Source organism: Carcharhinus amblyrhynchos, unplaced genomic scaffold (assembly GCF_965287045.1).
Source record: "Carcharhinus amblyrhynchos unplaced genomic scaffold, sCarAmb.v2.hapA scaffold_867, whole genome shotgun sequence".
NCBI classification, from domain to species: domain Eukaryota; kingdom Metazoa; phylum Chordata; class Chondrichthyes; order Carcharhiniformes; family Carcharhinidae; genus Carcharhinus; species Carcharhinus amblyrhynchos.
This window is the reverse complement of record NW_027650607.1, coordinates 2570-19683: the sequence shown is the minus strand read 5'-3', so window position 1 is coordinate 19683 and position 17114 is coordinate 2570. Positions and strand designations below refer to the sequence as shown.

General features: G+C 52.0%; 1 protein-coding gene across 1 annotated transcript in view; it reads right to left on the bottom strand.

The window, feature by feature from the left end:
• LOC145340241 (B-cell lymphoma/leukemia 11B-like) overlaps positions 1–14947 on the bottom strand; it is a 37416-nt gene extending 22469 nt beyond the window's left edge. The window contains exons 1-2 of the mRNA XM_080184687.1: positions 14657–14947; positions 880–1185 (exon numbers count right to left, since the gene is read on the bottom strand). Of these exons, the coding sequence (XP_080040813.1) occupies positions 880–1185; positions 14657–14708 (358 nt within the window). The 5' untranslated portion in view covers positions 14709–14947. The remainder of the gene's footprint in view (positions 1–879; positions 1186–14656) is intronic.
• Positions 14948–17114: the final 2167 nt, after the last annotated feature.

The following is a 17114-nucleotide window of genomic DNA, read 5'->3' as shown; positions in this document are numbered from 1 at the left end:
GGGGCAGCAGACACATGGAAACACCACCATGTGGAGATTCCCCTCCAAGCCACTCACCACCCTGACTTGGAAATATATCACCATTCCTTCGCTGGGTCAAAATCCTGGAGCTCCCTCCTTAACAGCACTGTGGGCGTATCTACACCACACGGACTACAGTGGGTTCAACATGAGGGCTCATCACCACCGGTTTAACTTCCCATTTTAAAGATGGCACCTTCAAAAGCACAACACTCCCTCAGTACTCCAGAGTGCACAGCACAGATAGGGGGGAGATGATGGCCTAGTGGTATTATTGCTACTCTATCAATCCAGAAGCTTGGGGGGACCCAGGTTCGCATCCCGCCACAGCAAATGGCGGAATTTGAATTCAATAAAAAAAAATCTGGAATTAAGAATCTACTGATGACCATGAAACCATTGTCAGAAAAACGCATCTGGTTCCCTTTAGGGAAGGTAATCTGCCGTCCTTACCCAGTCTGGCCTACATGTGACTCCAGAGCCACAGCAATGGGGTTATCTCTCAAAAGCCCCTCTGAGCAAGGGCAACTGGGGAAGGGCAATAAATGCTGGCCCGGACAGCGACACCCATGCCCCACGGATGAATAAAAACTACTCCACTGCGGAAAGCACAGCACTCCCTCAGTATGGTAGTCAGCTCCGCAATCAGCGCCGCAGGCAGCCCCGCACTCCCTCAGTGTTGCACTGGAGTATCAGGTGTTCAGGTTTCAAAGTGAGGCTTGAACCTGGAACCTTCTGATTCCGAGGTGAGCGTGCCACCATCGTTTTTCACAAAAATTCCCATTCAATTTATTCAAAAACCAACGGCAGACGCAGCTTAACGTTAACTTAAGTTTCAGGAAAGAAAAAGCCACTCGCCTCTTGCCGGATTCTCCTCCGTTCCAATCTCCGGGACGCACGCCACTGGCCCGTCCTCCCCCGTCGCCAGAGGGTCCACCGCTGCCTGCTGGGCGGTGAGGGGGGAGTGCGGACCCCCGCGGGACTCCCGGAGCCGCGACGGACGCTGGCAGCGGCTTTTCTTGTGCTCAATGAAGCCGAGGATGTTGCTAAGGAGAAAATGGCGGCCACACTGCCCGCACGTCAGGAGGTCCTGGTTCCGTAGGCCGGGCTGCGACGCCATGGCAACCTTCTGGCCTGAGGCCTCATCCAACTCTGCGTCCTCACCTGCAGAAAGAAGGGTGGAAATATCACTCAGCCCTTCCCGCTTGACCTGATTTATTATTGTCACATTGGGATACAGTAAAAAGTATTGTTTCTTGCGCGCTATATGAAGTTTGTAAAGTTTATTTATGAGTGGCACAAATAAGGTTTACATTAACACCGCCATAATGTTACTGTGAAAATCCCCTAGTTGCCACACTCTGGCACCTGTTCGGGTCAACGCACCCTAACCAGCACATCTTTCGGACTGTGGGAGGAAACCGGAGCACCCGGAGGAAACCCACACAGACACAGGGAGAATGTGCAAACTCCACACAGACAGTAACCCAAGCCGGGAATCGAACCTGGGTCCGTGGCGCTGTGAGGCAGCAGTGCTAACCATGGTGCCGCCCTATACAGACAAAACATACAGTTCATAGAGTACATAGGGGAGAAGGAAAGGAGAGGGTGCAGTGTTACAGATACAGATAGGAATTTTATTGAAATAGATAAGATTCTGAGGGGCCCTGACAGATGCTGAGGTGGTGTTTCTAGGGGGAAAGGATAACAGATACGGGGTCTCCCGTTCTATGTGGAGGTGAGGGGGTATCTCTTTCTCTCAAGAGGTTGAGAAGGGCAGGGGGGAGGGCTGGGTCATTGGACCTGTTCAAGGCTGAGAACGACAGATTTTTGATTGGCAAGGCAATCAGGGCAGGGGGCAAACAAGAAAAATGGCTTTAAGGGCACAATCCAATCAGCCATGATCTTATTAAATGGTAGAACAGCATAATGGGCTGAATGGCCTCCTCCTGCTGTGGTTGCTTCCAATCTTCTAATAACCAGAGAGGCTGAGGGATAAATGTTTGGCCAGCAGAACTATATAATTCACTCTGCGGCCTCTGAATGCCCTGTCCGCCATGCTCATGGCCTGTCTCAGGTACAAGCCCCCAAGCCTAGGCCCTAGGCCCAAGCGAGGCCTAGCAGACTTGACTCCAGACTCAGGGATAAGCATGCCGGCACTGATTCAGGCCCCAAGCCCAGATTACTAGGCCCAAGGCAGGTCCAGAGCTCAGGGCCCAGCATACAGGCCCAAGTCAGGCCTAGCAGACTCCACCACAAACTCAGGCTGAGTGGCAGGTCGACCAGCTAGGCCGATGGGTTACACAATCTCCCAATGAGCCTGGGCCTAAATTTCTGATGGGAGCTGATAGCAGACACGTGACCTGAAGTTGGAGAATACCGACTTCCATCCCATCAGAGTGGACGAGAGGTGAAATTTGGCTACGTTTTTTTTAAGATAATCAAGCATTTGCATTTGATCTTTAAGTACAATCTTTCCACGGTGTCCTCCCCAACTTCCCTCCTGCTTATTCCAAACTCCCCACCTTCGACCTCCTACCCTGTTCAAACATCACATTCTGCAGTAACCTCTTCCCCCCAGACCCTTCCCAAGACACCATTGGTCAACACTTTAGCCTGGTCCACAACCAGCCCCTTCATTAACCATTTGCACACTAGATTCTTCCGTTTACATCTCGTAAACCGGCCTCCCACCTACAGCCTCTTTCTCCCACATTTGGTCCCTCGGAATCCTAACAGAGATGACTCGACAACAACCACGATAACTTGCATTTATCTAGCGCCTCCGACCAAGTGACATGTCACAGGAGCCTGATTGAAATGGGAAATTGACAAGAAATTGACCACCTAACCTACGCATCTTTGGAAACTAAGGGACAATTTAGTGTAGCCAACCCATCTAACAACACATCTTTGGACATTAAGGGGCAATTTAGCACGGCCAATCCACCCAACCTGCACATCTTTGGACATTAAGGGGCAATTTAGCACGGCCAATCCACCCAACCTACACATCTTTGGACATTAAGGGGCAATTTAGCACAGCCAATCCACCCAACCTACACATCTTTGGACATTAAGGGGCAATTTAGCACGGCCAATCCACCCAACCTACACATCTTTGGACATTAAGGGCAATTTAGCACGGCCAATCCACCTAACCTGCACATCTTTGGACTGTGGGAGGAAACTGGAGCACCCGGAGGAAACCCACACAGAGACTTGGAGAACGCGCAGACAGTCACCAAGGCCAGAATTGAACTCGGGTCCCTGGCGCTGTGAGACACTGCTAACCACTGTGCCACAGTTCCGACCCAAAAGTTGTACTCCTTGCAGCGACTGGAGATGGAGGTGATATTTGACGTACAAAATTAATATAGGCTTGGAGAAGGTTGACAAAGCAAAGCTGCTTCCATTAGTTCATGAGGGTTGGTTTAGCTCAGTTGGCTGGACGGCTGGTCAGTGATGCAGAGTAAGGCCAAGAGCGTGGGTTCAATTCCCAGCCTGGCTGAGGTTATTCATGGAGATTCCACCTTCTCATCCTCGCCCCAGTCAGCTTTCTCTCAGAGGGGGGGAGCAGCCGATGGACTACAAGGACCATGGAGACACAGATTTGAGCTTTGGGGTCAGAGACATGAGGGGAAAAGATGTGGAAGAACATTTTCTTAACACAGTGAGTGTTAATAGAAACCATACAGAAGCCACAACACAGTCAGAGGCCATTCGGCCCACGCCAGCTAAAATCATAGAATAGAACAGAACATTGCTGTGACTCTGGAGTCACGTCTAGGCCAGGCCCAGATAAGGACGGCAGATTTCCTTCCCTAAAAGGACACCAGTGAACCAGATGGGTTTTTACGACAATCAACAATGGTTTCACAGTCATCAGTAGATTCTTAATTCCAGATATTTGCATAGTAGTATTGTCGCTGGACTAGTGATCCAAAGACCCAGGGTGATGCTCTGGGGGACGAATCCCACCACAGCAGATGGTGAAATTTGAATTCACTACGAATCTTGATTGGCCATTCCAAATTGTCCCATTGAGTCCCAGGATACATAGGTTAGAGGGATTAGCGGGATGGATATGTAGGATTATAGTAATAGGGCCTAGGTGGGATGTTGTCGGTGCTGACTCGATGGGCTGAATGGCCTCCTTCTGCACTGCAGAAATGGTATGAAATGGTAACCTATTGTCGATTGCTGTAATCTGGTTCACCAATATCCTTTAGGGAAGGAAATCTGCCATCCTTACCTGGTCTGGCCTACACATGACTCCAGGGCCACAGCAATGTGATTGAATCTTAAAAGATTAAGGGGCAATTAGGGATGAGCAGTAAATAGTGACCCCAGTCAGAGGTTGCCCACATCCCGAGTGAATAATAAAAAGCTAAATTCTCAGAAGCAACAATCTGATAACGACTAGTTAATCTGCTTTTTGTGAAGCTGACTGAGAGATTGGACACTCGGGAGAACTCTCCCAATCCTTCTTGTGAGAGATTTTCTTCATAGAACCCTACAGTGCAGATAGAGGCCCTTCAGCCCATTCAAATCTGCACCAACCACAATCCCACCCAGGGCCTACCTCCATATCCCTACATAATTATTACCCGCTAATCTACGCATCTCAGGACACTAAGGGGCAATTTAGCATAGTCAATCAACCTAACCCGCACATCTTTGGACTGTGGGAAGAAACTGGAGCACCCGGAGGAAACCCATGTAGTCACGAGGAGAATGTGCAAACTCCACACAGACAGTGACCCGAGCCGGGAATTGAACCCAGGTCCCTGGAGCTGTGAAGCAGCAGTGCTAACCAGTGTGCTACCGTGCCGCCCCAAAGTAAAGTATTAGTGTCTGCCTTCCTTTGAGATTTACCGTCTCATCTGAGAGACGGCACTATCAACAGTGCAGCACTCCCTCGGTACCGGAGAGAGGTTGTTGGCCCAGGTTTGGTGCTTGAGGTCTCTCGAGTGGGACTTGAGTCCCACTATCTGATGAAGGAGCAGCGCTCCGAAAGCTCGCCCTGCCAAACAAACCTGTTGGACTTTAACCTGGTGTTGTGAGACTTGTTACTGTGCCCACCCCAGTCCAACACTGGCATCTCCACATCATGAGTGGGATTTGAACTTCACTCAGAGGCGGGCTTGTCTCTACACCCTGGTACTCATTGAAGCAAATTCGAATTTGCTTCATCGCTCTACATATTTACCATGGCTCACCCATCTAACGTGTCTCCTTTCCTCTGGGTGCTCCAGTTTCCTCCCACAATCCAAAGATGTGCGGGTTAGGGGGATTGGCTGTGCGAAATTGCCTCTGAGCGTCGGGGGGATTTGCAGGGTAAATACGTAGGGTTATGGGGATAGGGACTGGGTGGGTTTGTGGTCAGTGCAGACTCGATGGGCTGAATGGCCTCCTTCTGCACTGTAGGGAATCTGTGATTCTAACTTTCCTCCCCTTTCAAGTATTTATCCAATTATCTTTTGAAAGTTCCTATTGAACCTGCTTTCAAAGCCCATTTAGGCAGCACCTTCCAGATCACAACAACTCCGCGTTTAAATAAATTCCTCTGTATCTTTGGCTGATTTGATCTTAAATCTGTGCCCTCCCCCCTCCCAACAACCTGGTAACTGATTCTCCTATCAGTAGGAACAGTTTGTCCTGATTTACTCAGAATAAAACCCCTTCATAATTTTGAACACCTCTACTGAATCTCTCTTTCACCTTCTCTGCTCTGAGGAGAACAATTCCCACGTTAACCAAAGTTCCCCCACACCCCCCCCCGCCCATCTCTGGAACCGTTCTGGTGAATCCTACCACTCCCCCCCTCTCCAGGCCTCGACGTGCCTCCCTCGAGTCTGCTGCCCCAAATTGGAGCAGTGAGGCCTAACCAGTGGCTTCTAAAATTTAGCAATCGCAATCAGAAATCTGAGGATCCTCTATGCGTTCTGTAACAGCTTTCACACTTTAGTTTCATATTCTAACCTACTTCTGAGCGTGTGTGCAGAGTGTGGGCCGTGACCATGGTTACCCCGCTACCTCTTGCCTGTCAGCATCATAGAATCACTACAGTGCAGAAGGAGGCTCTTCAGCCCATCAAGTCTGCACCCACCGCAATCCCACCCAGCCCCTATCCCCAGCACTCTACATATTTACCCCCCTAATCCTTCTAACCTCTGCAGCCTGGAACTCTAAGGGAAATTTAGCATGGCCAATCCCCCTAACCTGCACATCTTTGGACAGTAAGGGGCAATTTAGCATGGCCATCCACCTAACCCACACATCTTTGAACACTGAAGGGCAATTTAGCATGGCCAATCCATCTAACCTGCACATCTTTGGACAGTAAGGGGCAATTTAGCATGGCCATCCACCTAACCCACACATCTTTGAACACTGAAGGGCAATTTAGCATGGCCAATCCATCTAACCCGCACATCTTTGGTCTTTGGGAGGAGAATGTACAAACTCCACACAGACAGTGACCCGAGGCCAGAATCGAACCCGGGTCTCTGGCACTGTGACCCAGCAGTGCTAACCGCTGTGCCGCCACGCTGCCCCTTGTGCAGGGCTGTGGGGAAAAGAGGAGTTGGGAGGCAGGGGGGCAGAAATTGTGATTATAGATTTTTCAGGTTCAGTTGAATTTGGGAAGCTTCCTTTTGTGCTGTACCATTCTATGGCCAGAATTTAGCTTTCTCAGGAGGAGGTGGGGAGAATGAAATCACGGGAAATGTATGGAACGCGTCCCAACCTCAGAGCGCACTCAGGCAATATTTCAGTCAACTAACCTCACTGGGAATACCAGCCCCTCCCTCCCATTTTTTTTTAAATTCATTTGTGGGACACAGGTGTCGCTGGCTGGGCCAATATTTATTGCCCATCCCTAGTTGCCTTTGGAGGGCAGTTGAGAGTCAACCACATTGCTGTGGCTCTGGAGTCCCATGTAGGCCAGACTGGGTAAGGATGGCAGATTTCCTTCCCTAAAGGGGCATTAGTGAACTAGATGGGTTTTTCCAACAATGGTTTCAGTATATTCTTAATTCTAAATTTTTTTAAATGAATTCAAATGCCACCATCTGCTGTGGTGGGATTCGAACCCGGGTCCCCAGAATATTAGCTGAGTTTCTGGATTAAGAGTCCAGTGATAATACCACTAGGCCATCGCCTCTCCATTTTCTCACTGCCCGTCCTTTCTCAATCTCCCCAACAGCGCTGAGCCTTGCCCAGTGCATAGTTCTTGCTGGTGGCCCACTAATTGGCCAACAAGTGGGAGATCACATCCTGGGATCACTCACAGCCTGCGACACCTTTTGCGTCCACTCTGGGGCCCGCCAAGTGCGAGTGCTCAACAGACGGAAAGTTCAGGCCTATGAAATGTACCTTTATATTGATGTGTTTACGACTGGGCTCCCACACATGCAGAGGACATTGAAATGTATAAGATTCTTATTCTTGATGGGGTTTCCATAGAACCCCTACAGCGCAGAAGGAGGCCATTCGGCCCATTGCACCAACAACAATCCCACTCCGACTCTATGCCTGTAACACTACATATTTAGCCTATTAATCCCCCGACACTAAGTGGCAATTTAGCATGGCCAATCCCCTTAAACAGCATGTCTTTGGTCACCAAGGGGCAATTTAGCATGGCCAATCCCCTTAAACAGCATGTCTTTGGTCACCAAGGGGCAATTTAGCATGGCCAATCCCCTTAAACAGCATGTCTTTGGTCACCAAGGGGCAATTTAGCATGGCCAATCCCCTTAAACAGCACGTCTTTGGTCACCAAGGGGCAATTTAGCATGGCCAATCCCCTTAAACAGCATGTCTTTGGTCACCAAGGGGCAATTTAGCATGGCCAATCCATCTAACCCACACATCTTTGGACACTAAGGGGTAATTTAACATGGCCAACCCATCACATATATTTGGAGTGTGGGAGGAAACCCATGCAGGCACAGGGAGACAACATCATACAGACAGTCGCCCGAGGCTGGAATTGAACCCGGATCCTTGGCACTGCGAGGTAGCAGTGCTAACCACCGTGCCGCCATTGATGCTGAGAGGTTACTTCGCCAAGCCTTGCCTGGGGAGTGCAGAACAGTTGGCCATTTTGGATTTAGACACAAAGAGTCTTTGTCACCCAGGAAAGTTGTTAATTTTTGGGATGCCCTACTCCAGGGGGTGAGTGCTCGGTTGTTGACTTTTTTCAAGGTTAGGAGAGATCAAGACATTTTTTTTGCAATGCTAAGGGGGAACGAGGGATACGGGTGGCAGTGCAGGAAGGTGGCGTTAGTGTGGAGGATCGGCCGTGATGATGCCGAACGGGCGGATCTGGCTCCAGAGCTTCCTCTTGCTCAGATGAAGCAGTCAAAAACGAGAGTCCTTGCCTGGGGAATGACTGGAGAGCAGGGGCCTTGCCTCCACCCCCCACTGGGAGGGTGTCAGGTGAATCGCTTCAGGGCAATCCTGCAGAAGATTCCCCAGTGGATCGATCCCGAGTTACATCTGCTTACCTTCGTGTTAGGGCAAGGTTTTGGCATCGGGCGGGGGGGGCATAGTGGCAGTGAGCGGAGGAGGGACGGCATCTAAAGTGAGGGATTAGGTGACGAGGAAGAATTTTTTTTAAAAGATAAAATGGAAGCTGAAATACCATCCTGTTCCTGCTACTATAAGGAGCTCGGTCTGGGAAAATCGATCACTGCGCACAAACAGACTAGCTAACATCAGGGTTGCCGCCCATGCTTTAACCTAATACATCCTGGCCGATATCATACCCTCTTTGTGTGACACTCACACCGCTCCCCATCCCCCTGTGACTACCGGTGCTGTTGACAGGTCTGTATCCACCCCAAGGTCATTAGGCAACAAGGTTTCCAAAGGAAATTTCCAGAGCTTAAGAGCCCAAGTGGCTGAAAAAACCCCAATCAATGTGCGTCAGATCGAGAAGGTTCAAGGGGGCCAGAATTCAGGGATTCGCACGGTGCGGAAGAGGCCCTTCAGCCCATCTGCACCAGCGAGAACCGCCTCACCTCCCATTTAACCAGTGCTTGGACCACATGTTGTGACGCACTCATCCAGGTACTTTTGAAAGGATGCAAGGCCTCCACCACCCTCCCAGGCAGCGCATTCCGGACCCTCACCACCCTCTGGGCAAAAACAAAAGGTTGAATAGGTGGATCGCAAAACTCAAATCACCCAAATTCTGACCCTTCAGCCATTCCCGCAGACCTCCCTGACATCCTGAGGTCCAAGTGAGGAGGAAGTCTGGAGGTTTTGGAATCGTAGAATCTCCAGAACGAGTGCAGAAGGAGGCCATTCGGCCCATCATGCCTGCACAGACTACAATCCCACCCAGGCCCCTATATCACACAGACAAGGGAAGAACGTGCAAACTCCACACAGACAGTGACTCAAGCCGGGAATCGAACCTGGATCCTTGGTGCTGTGAGGCAGCCATGCTAACCACTGCGCTGCCCTCATCTCAGTCCTCCCTTCCTCTTTCCCCAGTGATGCTGGGTAGCCGTGTGTGTGCGTGTGCGGGGAGGTATGTTAGTTTATGCTCATCTCCGTGAGTCTCACATGGGTGGCGCAGCTGGCATAGTGGTCAGCACTGCTGCCTCACAGCGCCAGGGACCTGGGTTCAATTCCCGGCTTGGGTCTGTGTGGAGTTTGCACATTCTCCCCATGTCTGCATGGGTTTCCTCTGGTTTCCTCCCACAGTCCGAAAGGCGTAGGGTGCATTGGCCATGCTAAATTCTCCCTTAGTGTACCCGAACAGATGCTGGAGTGTGGCAACTAGGGGATTTTCACAGTAACTTCATTGCAGTGTTAATATAAGCCTTACTTGTGACTAATAAATAAACTTTAAATATTAGTATTTGAAAGTTCAGATGAACAGAAAGCATTACTCTCAGGCCTTATCCAACCAAGCCCTGGACAAGTCACTCCTTTGACATCAACAAACAGCAACAAAGCCCAAACTGACCACAGGGGAGGCCAGAAGAGGTCAAAGGCCATGGGGCTGGGATTCCGAGGGAGCAAAGAAAGGTCTGGGGGGAAACTCTGATCTCCCTCTTCCTCGATACGGAGCTTAGCAAATCACTTCTGCTTACGTCACACGTATTGGAGATACCTTGCGTGTAATATGGTACCGCCGGGCGGCTATGGTGGCACGGGGGTTAGCACTGCTGCCTCACAGGGACCTGGGTTCGATTCCCAGCTTGGGTCACTGTCTGTGTGGAGTCTGCATGTTCTCCCCGTGTCTGCGTGGGTCTCCTCCGGGTGCTCCGGTTTCCTCCCACAGTTTTGAAAAACATGCAGGTTAGGTGGATTGGCCATGCTAAATTGCCCCGGGATGTGTAAATTAGACGGCTTAGTGTGGTAAACATTGGGTGGATTTGCTGTCGATGCAGACTCAATGGGCCGAATGGCCTCCATCTGCACTGTATGGATTCTATGAAGTGCACAGAAAGCACCCACAAACAGCAACACGATAAAGACCAGATCCTTTACTTCAATGGTACTGATTGAGGGATTAGCATACAACTTGGGACACTGGGATGTGGGGGAATTCTCATAAGAACATAAGAAATAGGGCCATCTAGCCCCTCAAGCCTGCCCCGCCATTCAATAAGATCATGGCTGATCTGTCGTGTCTCAGTTCCACATTCCCGCCCTCTCCCCATAACCCTTATTCCCCTTGCCTATCAAAAACCTATCAACCCGCGTCTTAAAAATATTTAGCGAGGCAGCCTCCACCACTTCAACGGGCAGAGAATTCCAGAGATTCACCACCCTTTGAGTGAAGAAGTTCCTCCTCAACTCCGTTCTAAACCGCCCCCCCTTTATCTTGAGGCTGTGCCTCTCTCTGAAGCAACGCTTTATACCACCTGAGTGGGCAGCAGGGGGAGGAGATTGACACCCGAGGCACTGTGGCGCACCCCTCGAGTCCAGAAGATCAACCTGGGCTGTGTGCCCAAGGGCACAGGAGCAGGACTCGAACCTACTACCTCCTGAGTGAGAGGGTGATCCACACCACAGTCACCCCCTCACTCCCATTAAATTTAAGTATCTGCTGCACAGAAAATAGCACAGGTAGGGAACGTGTAAGGTGTCTCTCTATCCACCCCCCTCAGGTCAGTGACCAGATGAGGCATGGTGGCAAAGTGGGTTAGCACTGCTGCCTCCTCACAGTGCCAGGGACCCGGGTTCGATTCCCCCTTGGGTCACTGTCTGTGTGGAGTCTGCATGTTCTCCCCGTGTCTGCGAGGGTTTCCTCCGGGTGCTCCGTCTCCTCCCGCAGTCCGAACTGGTTAGTTGATTGGTCATGCTAAATTGCCTCTTAGTAACGGTGGGGGGTGGGTAAGCAGGGTAAATACACGGGGTTAAGGGGATAGGGATTGGATGGGATTATGGTCAGTGCAGACTCAATGGGCCAAATAGCCTCCTTCTGCACTGTAGGATTCTACGATTCTAGGTTTATAAAGAAACCTGGTCAGCGTGAAAGCCTTGTACCCCTGATACGCAACCACAAGAGGGGAGGGGAGTCACCTAGAAACCAGGGAACAAAAAGTATCCCCCATTTCCCCTGTCCTATTGCTCACACATTCCTCTGGGCACCTCCAGTATGTTTCCAATTCGAACCCCCACTTCCAACCTCAAAAGAATCAGTTTATGATTAAAAAGGGCCTCGGAATTTAAGTTTAAAGTTCATTTATTAGTAGGCTTACATTAACACTGCAATGAAGTTACTCTGAAAATCCCTTAGTCGCCATACTTAGGTGCCTGTTTGGGTACACTGAGGGAGAACTTAGCAGGGTCAATGCATCCTAACCAGCATGTCTTTTGGACTGTGGGAGGAAACCGGAGCACCCGGAGGAAACCCACACAGACATGGGGAGAAAGTGCAGACTCCACACAGACAGTAACCCAAGCTGGGAATCGAACCCCTGGGGCAGTGACGCAGCAGTGCTAACCACTGTCCCATTATTTATTAGTGTGGCAAGCAGGCTTACATTAACACTGCAATGAAGTTAGTGTGAAAATCCCCGAGTTGCCACACTCAGGCGCCTGTTCAGCTATATTGAGGGAGAATTTAGTACGGCCAATGCAACCTAACCAGCACATCTTTCGGACTGTGGGAGGAAACCGGAGCACCTAGAGGAAACCCACACAGACATGGGGAGAACATGCAGACTCCACACAGACCCGGGAATCGAACCTGTGAGAATCCGGGGTAGGGGGGAGTGAAATTTAGTGTCGCTCCTTGCAGGATAGGGTCTGGCTGGGATTGTAATCTCGCGGGTCGAGGGTCGCAAACAGGCCATGGTGCATCCTGAACCTGTGCTGACACCACCCTGAACCCACCGAGCCACTCCCAGCTGGGCCTGGCGACGCTTTCCAAGGCTGCCAGGAAGGGGGCACGGACAATATATTAAAATGCATCACAGGGAGCATTGCAATGATCCCCTCATCAAACAGTGGTCACACCAACAACAGCAACCGGCATTTATATAGCGCCTTTAACACAGGTACATTTTGTAAAATCCTATGGTCGACACGTGGAATCAGACATAGAGTTTCACGCACACTCTCATAAAGCCCCCTGTCGCTGTAACCTCTTCCAGCCCTGTGACCTGCCCCCCCAACACCACCCCCCGCCCCTACCCCACACCCCCAACATCGCTGCACTCTTCCCACTCTTGTTAAAACCCAACCCCTTTTGCCTGTCCTCACACCTCCTGACTACCGCTCTGGCCTGCAGCCCTGGGGTTACCCCCCCCCTCCCACACCACCCCCCCAACATTACAGACAAGCGGGGGGTCAATTCAAGTCAAGCAGGGTTGGGGGGTGTGGGGGGAGTGAGGCAGGTGAACAGAGGCCGGGTCAAAAGATTTGAATGACCGGCTTTAAAAGAGCAGGGAGTGAGCTGGACGGGTCTCGGGCAACTGGGGACACGGCCGCTACTAAGCGATGGAAGTTTTTCTTCCTTTTATGGGAGGTGGGTGTTGCTGGAAAGCCCTACTAATTGTTCCCACCCCTGATTACCCTTTGGGAAGGTACTGCGAGCCACCTTCTTGGATCTGTGACAGTCGTAGAGTCCCTACAGCACAGAAGAAAGCTATTTGATCCATTGAACCCGCAACAAGCCCAGCCAGGCCCTATCCCCAAGTATTTACCCTGCTAACGCCCCCTGACACTAACGGGGCAATTTAGCATGGCCAATCCACCTAACTTGCACATCTTTGGACACTAAGGGACAATTTAGTATGGCCAATCCACCTAAAATGCATATCTTTGGACACTAAGGGGCAATTTAGCATGGCCAATCCCCCTAAAATGCATATCTTTGGACACTAAGGGGCAATTTAGCATGGCCAATCCCCCTAAAATGCATATCTTTGGACACTAAGGGGCAATTTAGCATGGCCAATCCCCCTAATGTACACATCTTTGGATACTAAGGGACAATTTAGTATGGCCAATCCCCCTAATCTACACATCTTTGAATACTAAGAGGCAATTTAGCACGGCCAATCCCCCTAATCTACACATCTTTGGACAGTAAGGACAATTTAGCACAGCCAATCCACCTAACCTGCACATTTGGACACTAAGGGGCAATTTAGCATGACCAATCCACCTAACTTGCTCATCTTTGGACACTAAGGGGCAATTTAGCATAGCCAATCCCCCTAACTTGCTCATCTTTGGACACTAAGGGGCAATTTAGCATGGCCAATCCACCTAACATGCAAGAGTCACGGACTGTTGGACGAAACGGACACGGAGAGAAACATGCAAACTCCTCACAGACAGTCAACTAAGGTCGCTATCAAACCCGGGTCCCTGGTGCTGTGAGGCAGTGATATTAACCACCGTGCCACCTGTATTCTTTTATAGGCCCAGGTTATTCCCAACTCTCTGCCCACCGAGACGAGACGGAGGCAGGGGTATCTCAAAAGTTGGCGGGCAGGCTGGCGTGCCAAGACTATCTAGGGACGGGCAGATAGCACAGGGGAGGACCCTTAAGAGGAGGTTAAATGACAAGGGGGGGTGGGCAGCGAGGGGGGTCATGTACCCGTGTGCCTAGGCACCCTGGCATCCACAGTTAAGAGGAAGAGAGAGAGGATTAGAGAATTATAACCCCCCCCCAACTGCCAAGACTTCCTCTTTGAGTTTAACTGGCAAATTCATTACAGGACTAGCAGTTTAGATACCAAATTTCATTCTGACTAGAAGGCCAACTAATCTCTGTCTTAATACTCAAACTGGACTCTTAAAATCTAATGCGTGCTTAGCAAATTAAATATTTCCTCTCTCTCTCAGTTAACCCTCACTCAGATAAAAGGCAGATAAAAGGCCAGCACCAAGCTTTTAAGGTCAAATCCCCCCCCCACCCAAAACCTGCTTGCACTTGTGCTCACACAAGGTGACGGTGCAGCAAGGGTTAAAAGCACCTCTCCAAACCTGTTTATCGCCCAATTTTCCTCCCCCCTCTCTCTGCCCCCTTCCTTCCTTTCGTTTCTGCTTTAGATTTTTTAACTCTATCTTTTGCAGCCGGAGGTGTCCCGGTTTTGCCCCCCTGTGCCGCCTCTTTGCCCCTTTCTCGCCCACCCCCCTCTGTACTCACGGCTCAGTTCGCTGCGGTGCTGGGGTTTGCTGCCTTGTTTGCGGCGGGACATGGTCCGGGGCTCCCGGGGCTGGGGCAGCCTCCAGCGGCCGCTGCGATCCTCCTGACAGCCCCCAGCCCTGGGCTGCCTCCAGCTCCTGTCCCCCCCTCCCCTCCCCGCTGCCTTGGGGGCCGCTCCGGGGCTGCGAGAAGCTCAGAGAGACAGACAGAGGCTCAGAGAGAGAGAGGCAGACAGAGAGAGGCTCAGAGACAGGGGCAGAGACAGGGGCAAGTTCAAGGCGGAGTGACTGAGTCCGGGGGAGGAGACAGAGAAAGAGGGAGGGATAGAGAGAGAGGGAGGGAGGGATAGACGGAGAAGGAGGGAGGGATAGACAGAGAAGGAGGGATAGAGAGAGAGAGAGGGAGGGATAGAGGGGGAGAGGGAGGGATAGAGGGAGAGGGGGGGAGAGGAGGGATAGAGGGAGAGGGAGGCAGAGATAGGGATAGAGGGAGAGGGAGGCAGAGATAGGGAGGGAGGGATAGAGGGAGAGGGAGGCAGAGATAGGGATAGAGGGAGAGGGAGGCAGAGATAGAGAGGGAGGGATAGAGGGAGAGGGAGGCAGAGATAGAGAGGGAGGGATAGAGGGAGAGGGAGGCAGAGATAGAGAGGGAGGGATAGAGGGAGAGGGAGGCAGAGATAGAGAGGGAGGGATAGAGGGAGAGGGAGGCAGAGATAGAGAGGGAGGGATAGAGGGAGAGGGAGGCAGAGATAGAGAGGGAGGGATAGAGGGAGAGGGAGGCAGAGATAGAGAGGGAGGGATAGAGGGAGAGGGAGGCAGAGATAGAGGGAGAGGGAGGCAGAGAGGGAGAGGGAGGCAGAGATAGAGGGAGAGGGAGGCAGAGATAGAGAGGGAGGGATAGAGGGAGAGGGAGGCAGAGATAGAGAGGGAGGGATAGAGGGAGAGGGAGGCAGAGATAGAGAGGGAGGGATAGAGGGAGAGGGAGGCAGAGATAGAGAGGGAGGGATAGAGGGAGAGGGAGGCAGAGATAGAGAGGGAGGGATAGAGGGAGAGGGAGGCAGAGATAGAGAGGGAGGGATAGAGGGAGAGGGAGGCAGAGATAGAGAGGGAGGGATAGAGGGAGAGGGAGGCAGAGATAGAGAGGGAGGGATAGAGGAGAGGGAGGCAGAGATAGAGAGGGAGGGATAGAGGGAGAGGGAGGCAGAGATAGAGAGGGAGGGATAGAGGGAGAGGGAGGCAGAGATAGAGAGGGAGGGATAGAGGGAGAGGGAGGCAGAGATAGAGAGGGAGGGATAGAGGGAGAGGGAGGCAGAGATAGAGAGGGAGGGATAGAGGGAGAGGGAGGCAGAGATAGAGAGGGAGGGATAGAGGGAGAGGGAGGCAGAGATAGAGAGGGAGGGATAGAGGGAGAGGGAGGCAGAGATAGAGAGGGAGGGATAGAGGGAGAGGGAGGCAGAGATAGAGAGGGAGGGATAGAGGGAGAGGGAGGCAGAGATAGAGAGGGAGGGATAGAGGGAGAGGGAGGCAGAGATAGGGAGGGAGGGATAGAGGGAGAGGGAGGCAGAGATAGGGAGGGAGGGATAGGGGGAGAGGGAGGCAGAGATAGGGAGGGAGGGATAGGGGGAGAGGGAGGCAGAGATAGGGAGGGAGGGATAGGGGGAGAGGGAGGCAGAGATAGGGAGGGAGGGATAGGGGGAGAGGGAGGCAGAGATAGGGAGGGAGGGATGGGGGAGAGGGAGGCAGAGATAGGGAGGGAGGGATAGAGGGAGAGGGAGGCAGAGATAGAGAGGGAGGGATAGAGGGAGAGGGAGGCAGAGATAGAGAGGGAGGGATAGAGGGAGAGGGAGGCAGAGATAGAGAGGGAGGGATAGAGGGAGAGGGAGGCAGAGATAGAGAGGGAGGGATAGAGGGGAGAGGGAGGCAGAGATAGGGAGGGAGGGATAGAGGGAGAGGGAGGCAGAGATAGGGAGGGAGGGATAGGGGGAGAGGGAGGCAGAGATAGGGAGGGAGGGATAGGGGGAGAGGGAGGCAGAGATAGGGAGGGAGGGATAGGGGGAGAGGGAGGCAGAGATAGGGAGGGAGGGATAGGGGGAGAGGGAGGCAGAGATAGGGAGGGAGGGATGGGGGAGAGGGAGGCAGAGATAGGGAGGGAGGGATGGGGGAGAGGGAGGCAGAGATAGGGAGGGAGGGATAGAGGGAGGCAGAGATAGGGAGGGATAGAGGGAGAGGGAGGCAGAGATAGGGAGGGATAGAGGGAGAGGGAGGCAGAGATAGGGAGGGATAGAGGGAGAGGGAGGCAGAGATAGGGAGGGATAGAGGGAGAGGGTGGGATAGAAGGAGAGGGAGGGATAGAGGGAGAGGGAGGCAGAGATAGAGAGGGATAGAGGGAGAGAGAGGCAGAGATAGGGAGGGATAGAGGGAGAGGGAGGCAGAGATAGAGAGGGAGGGATAGAGGGAGA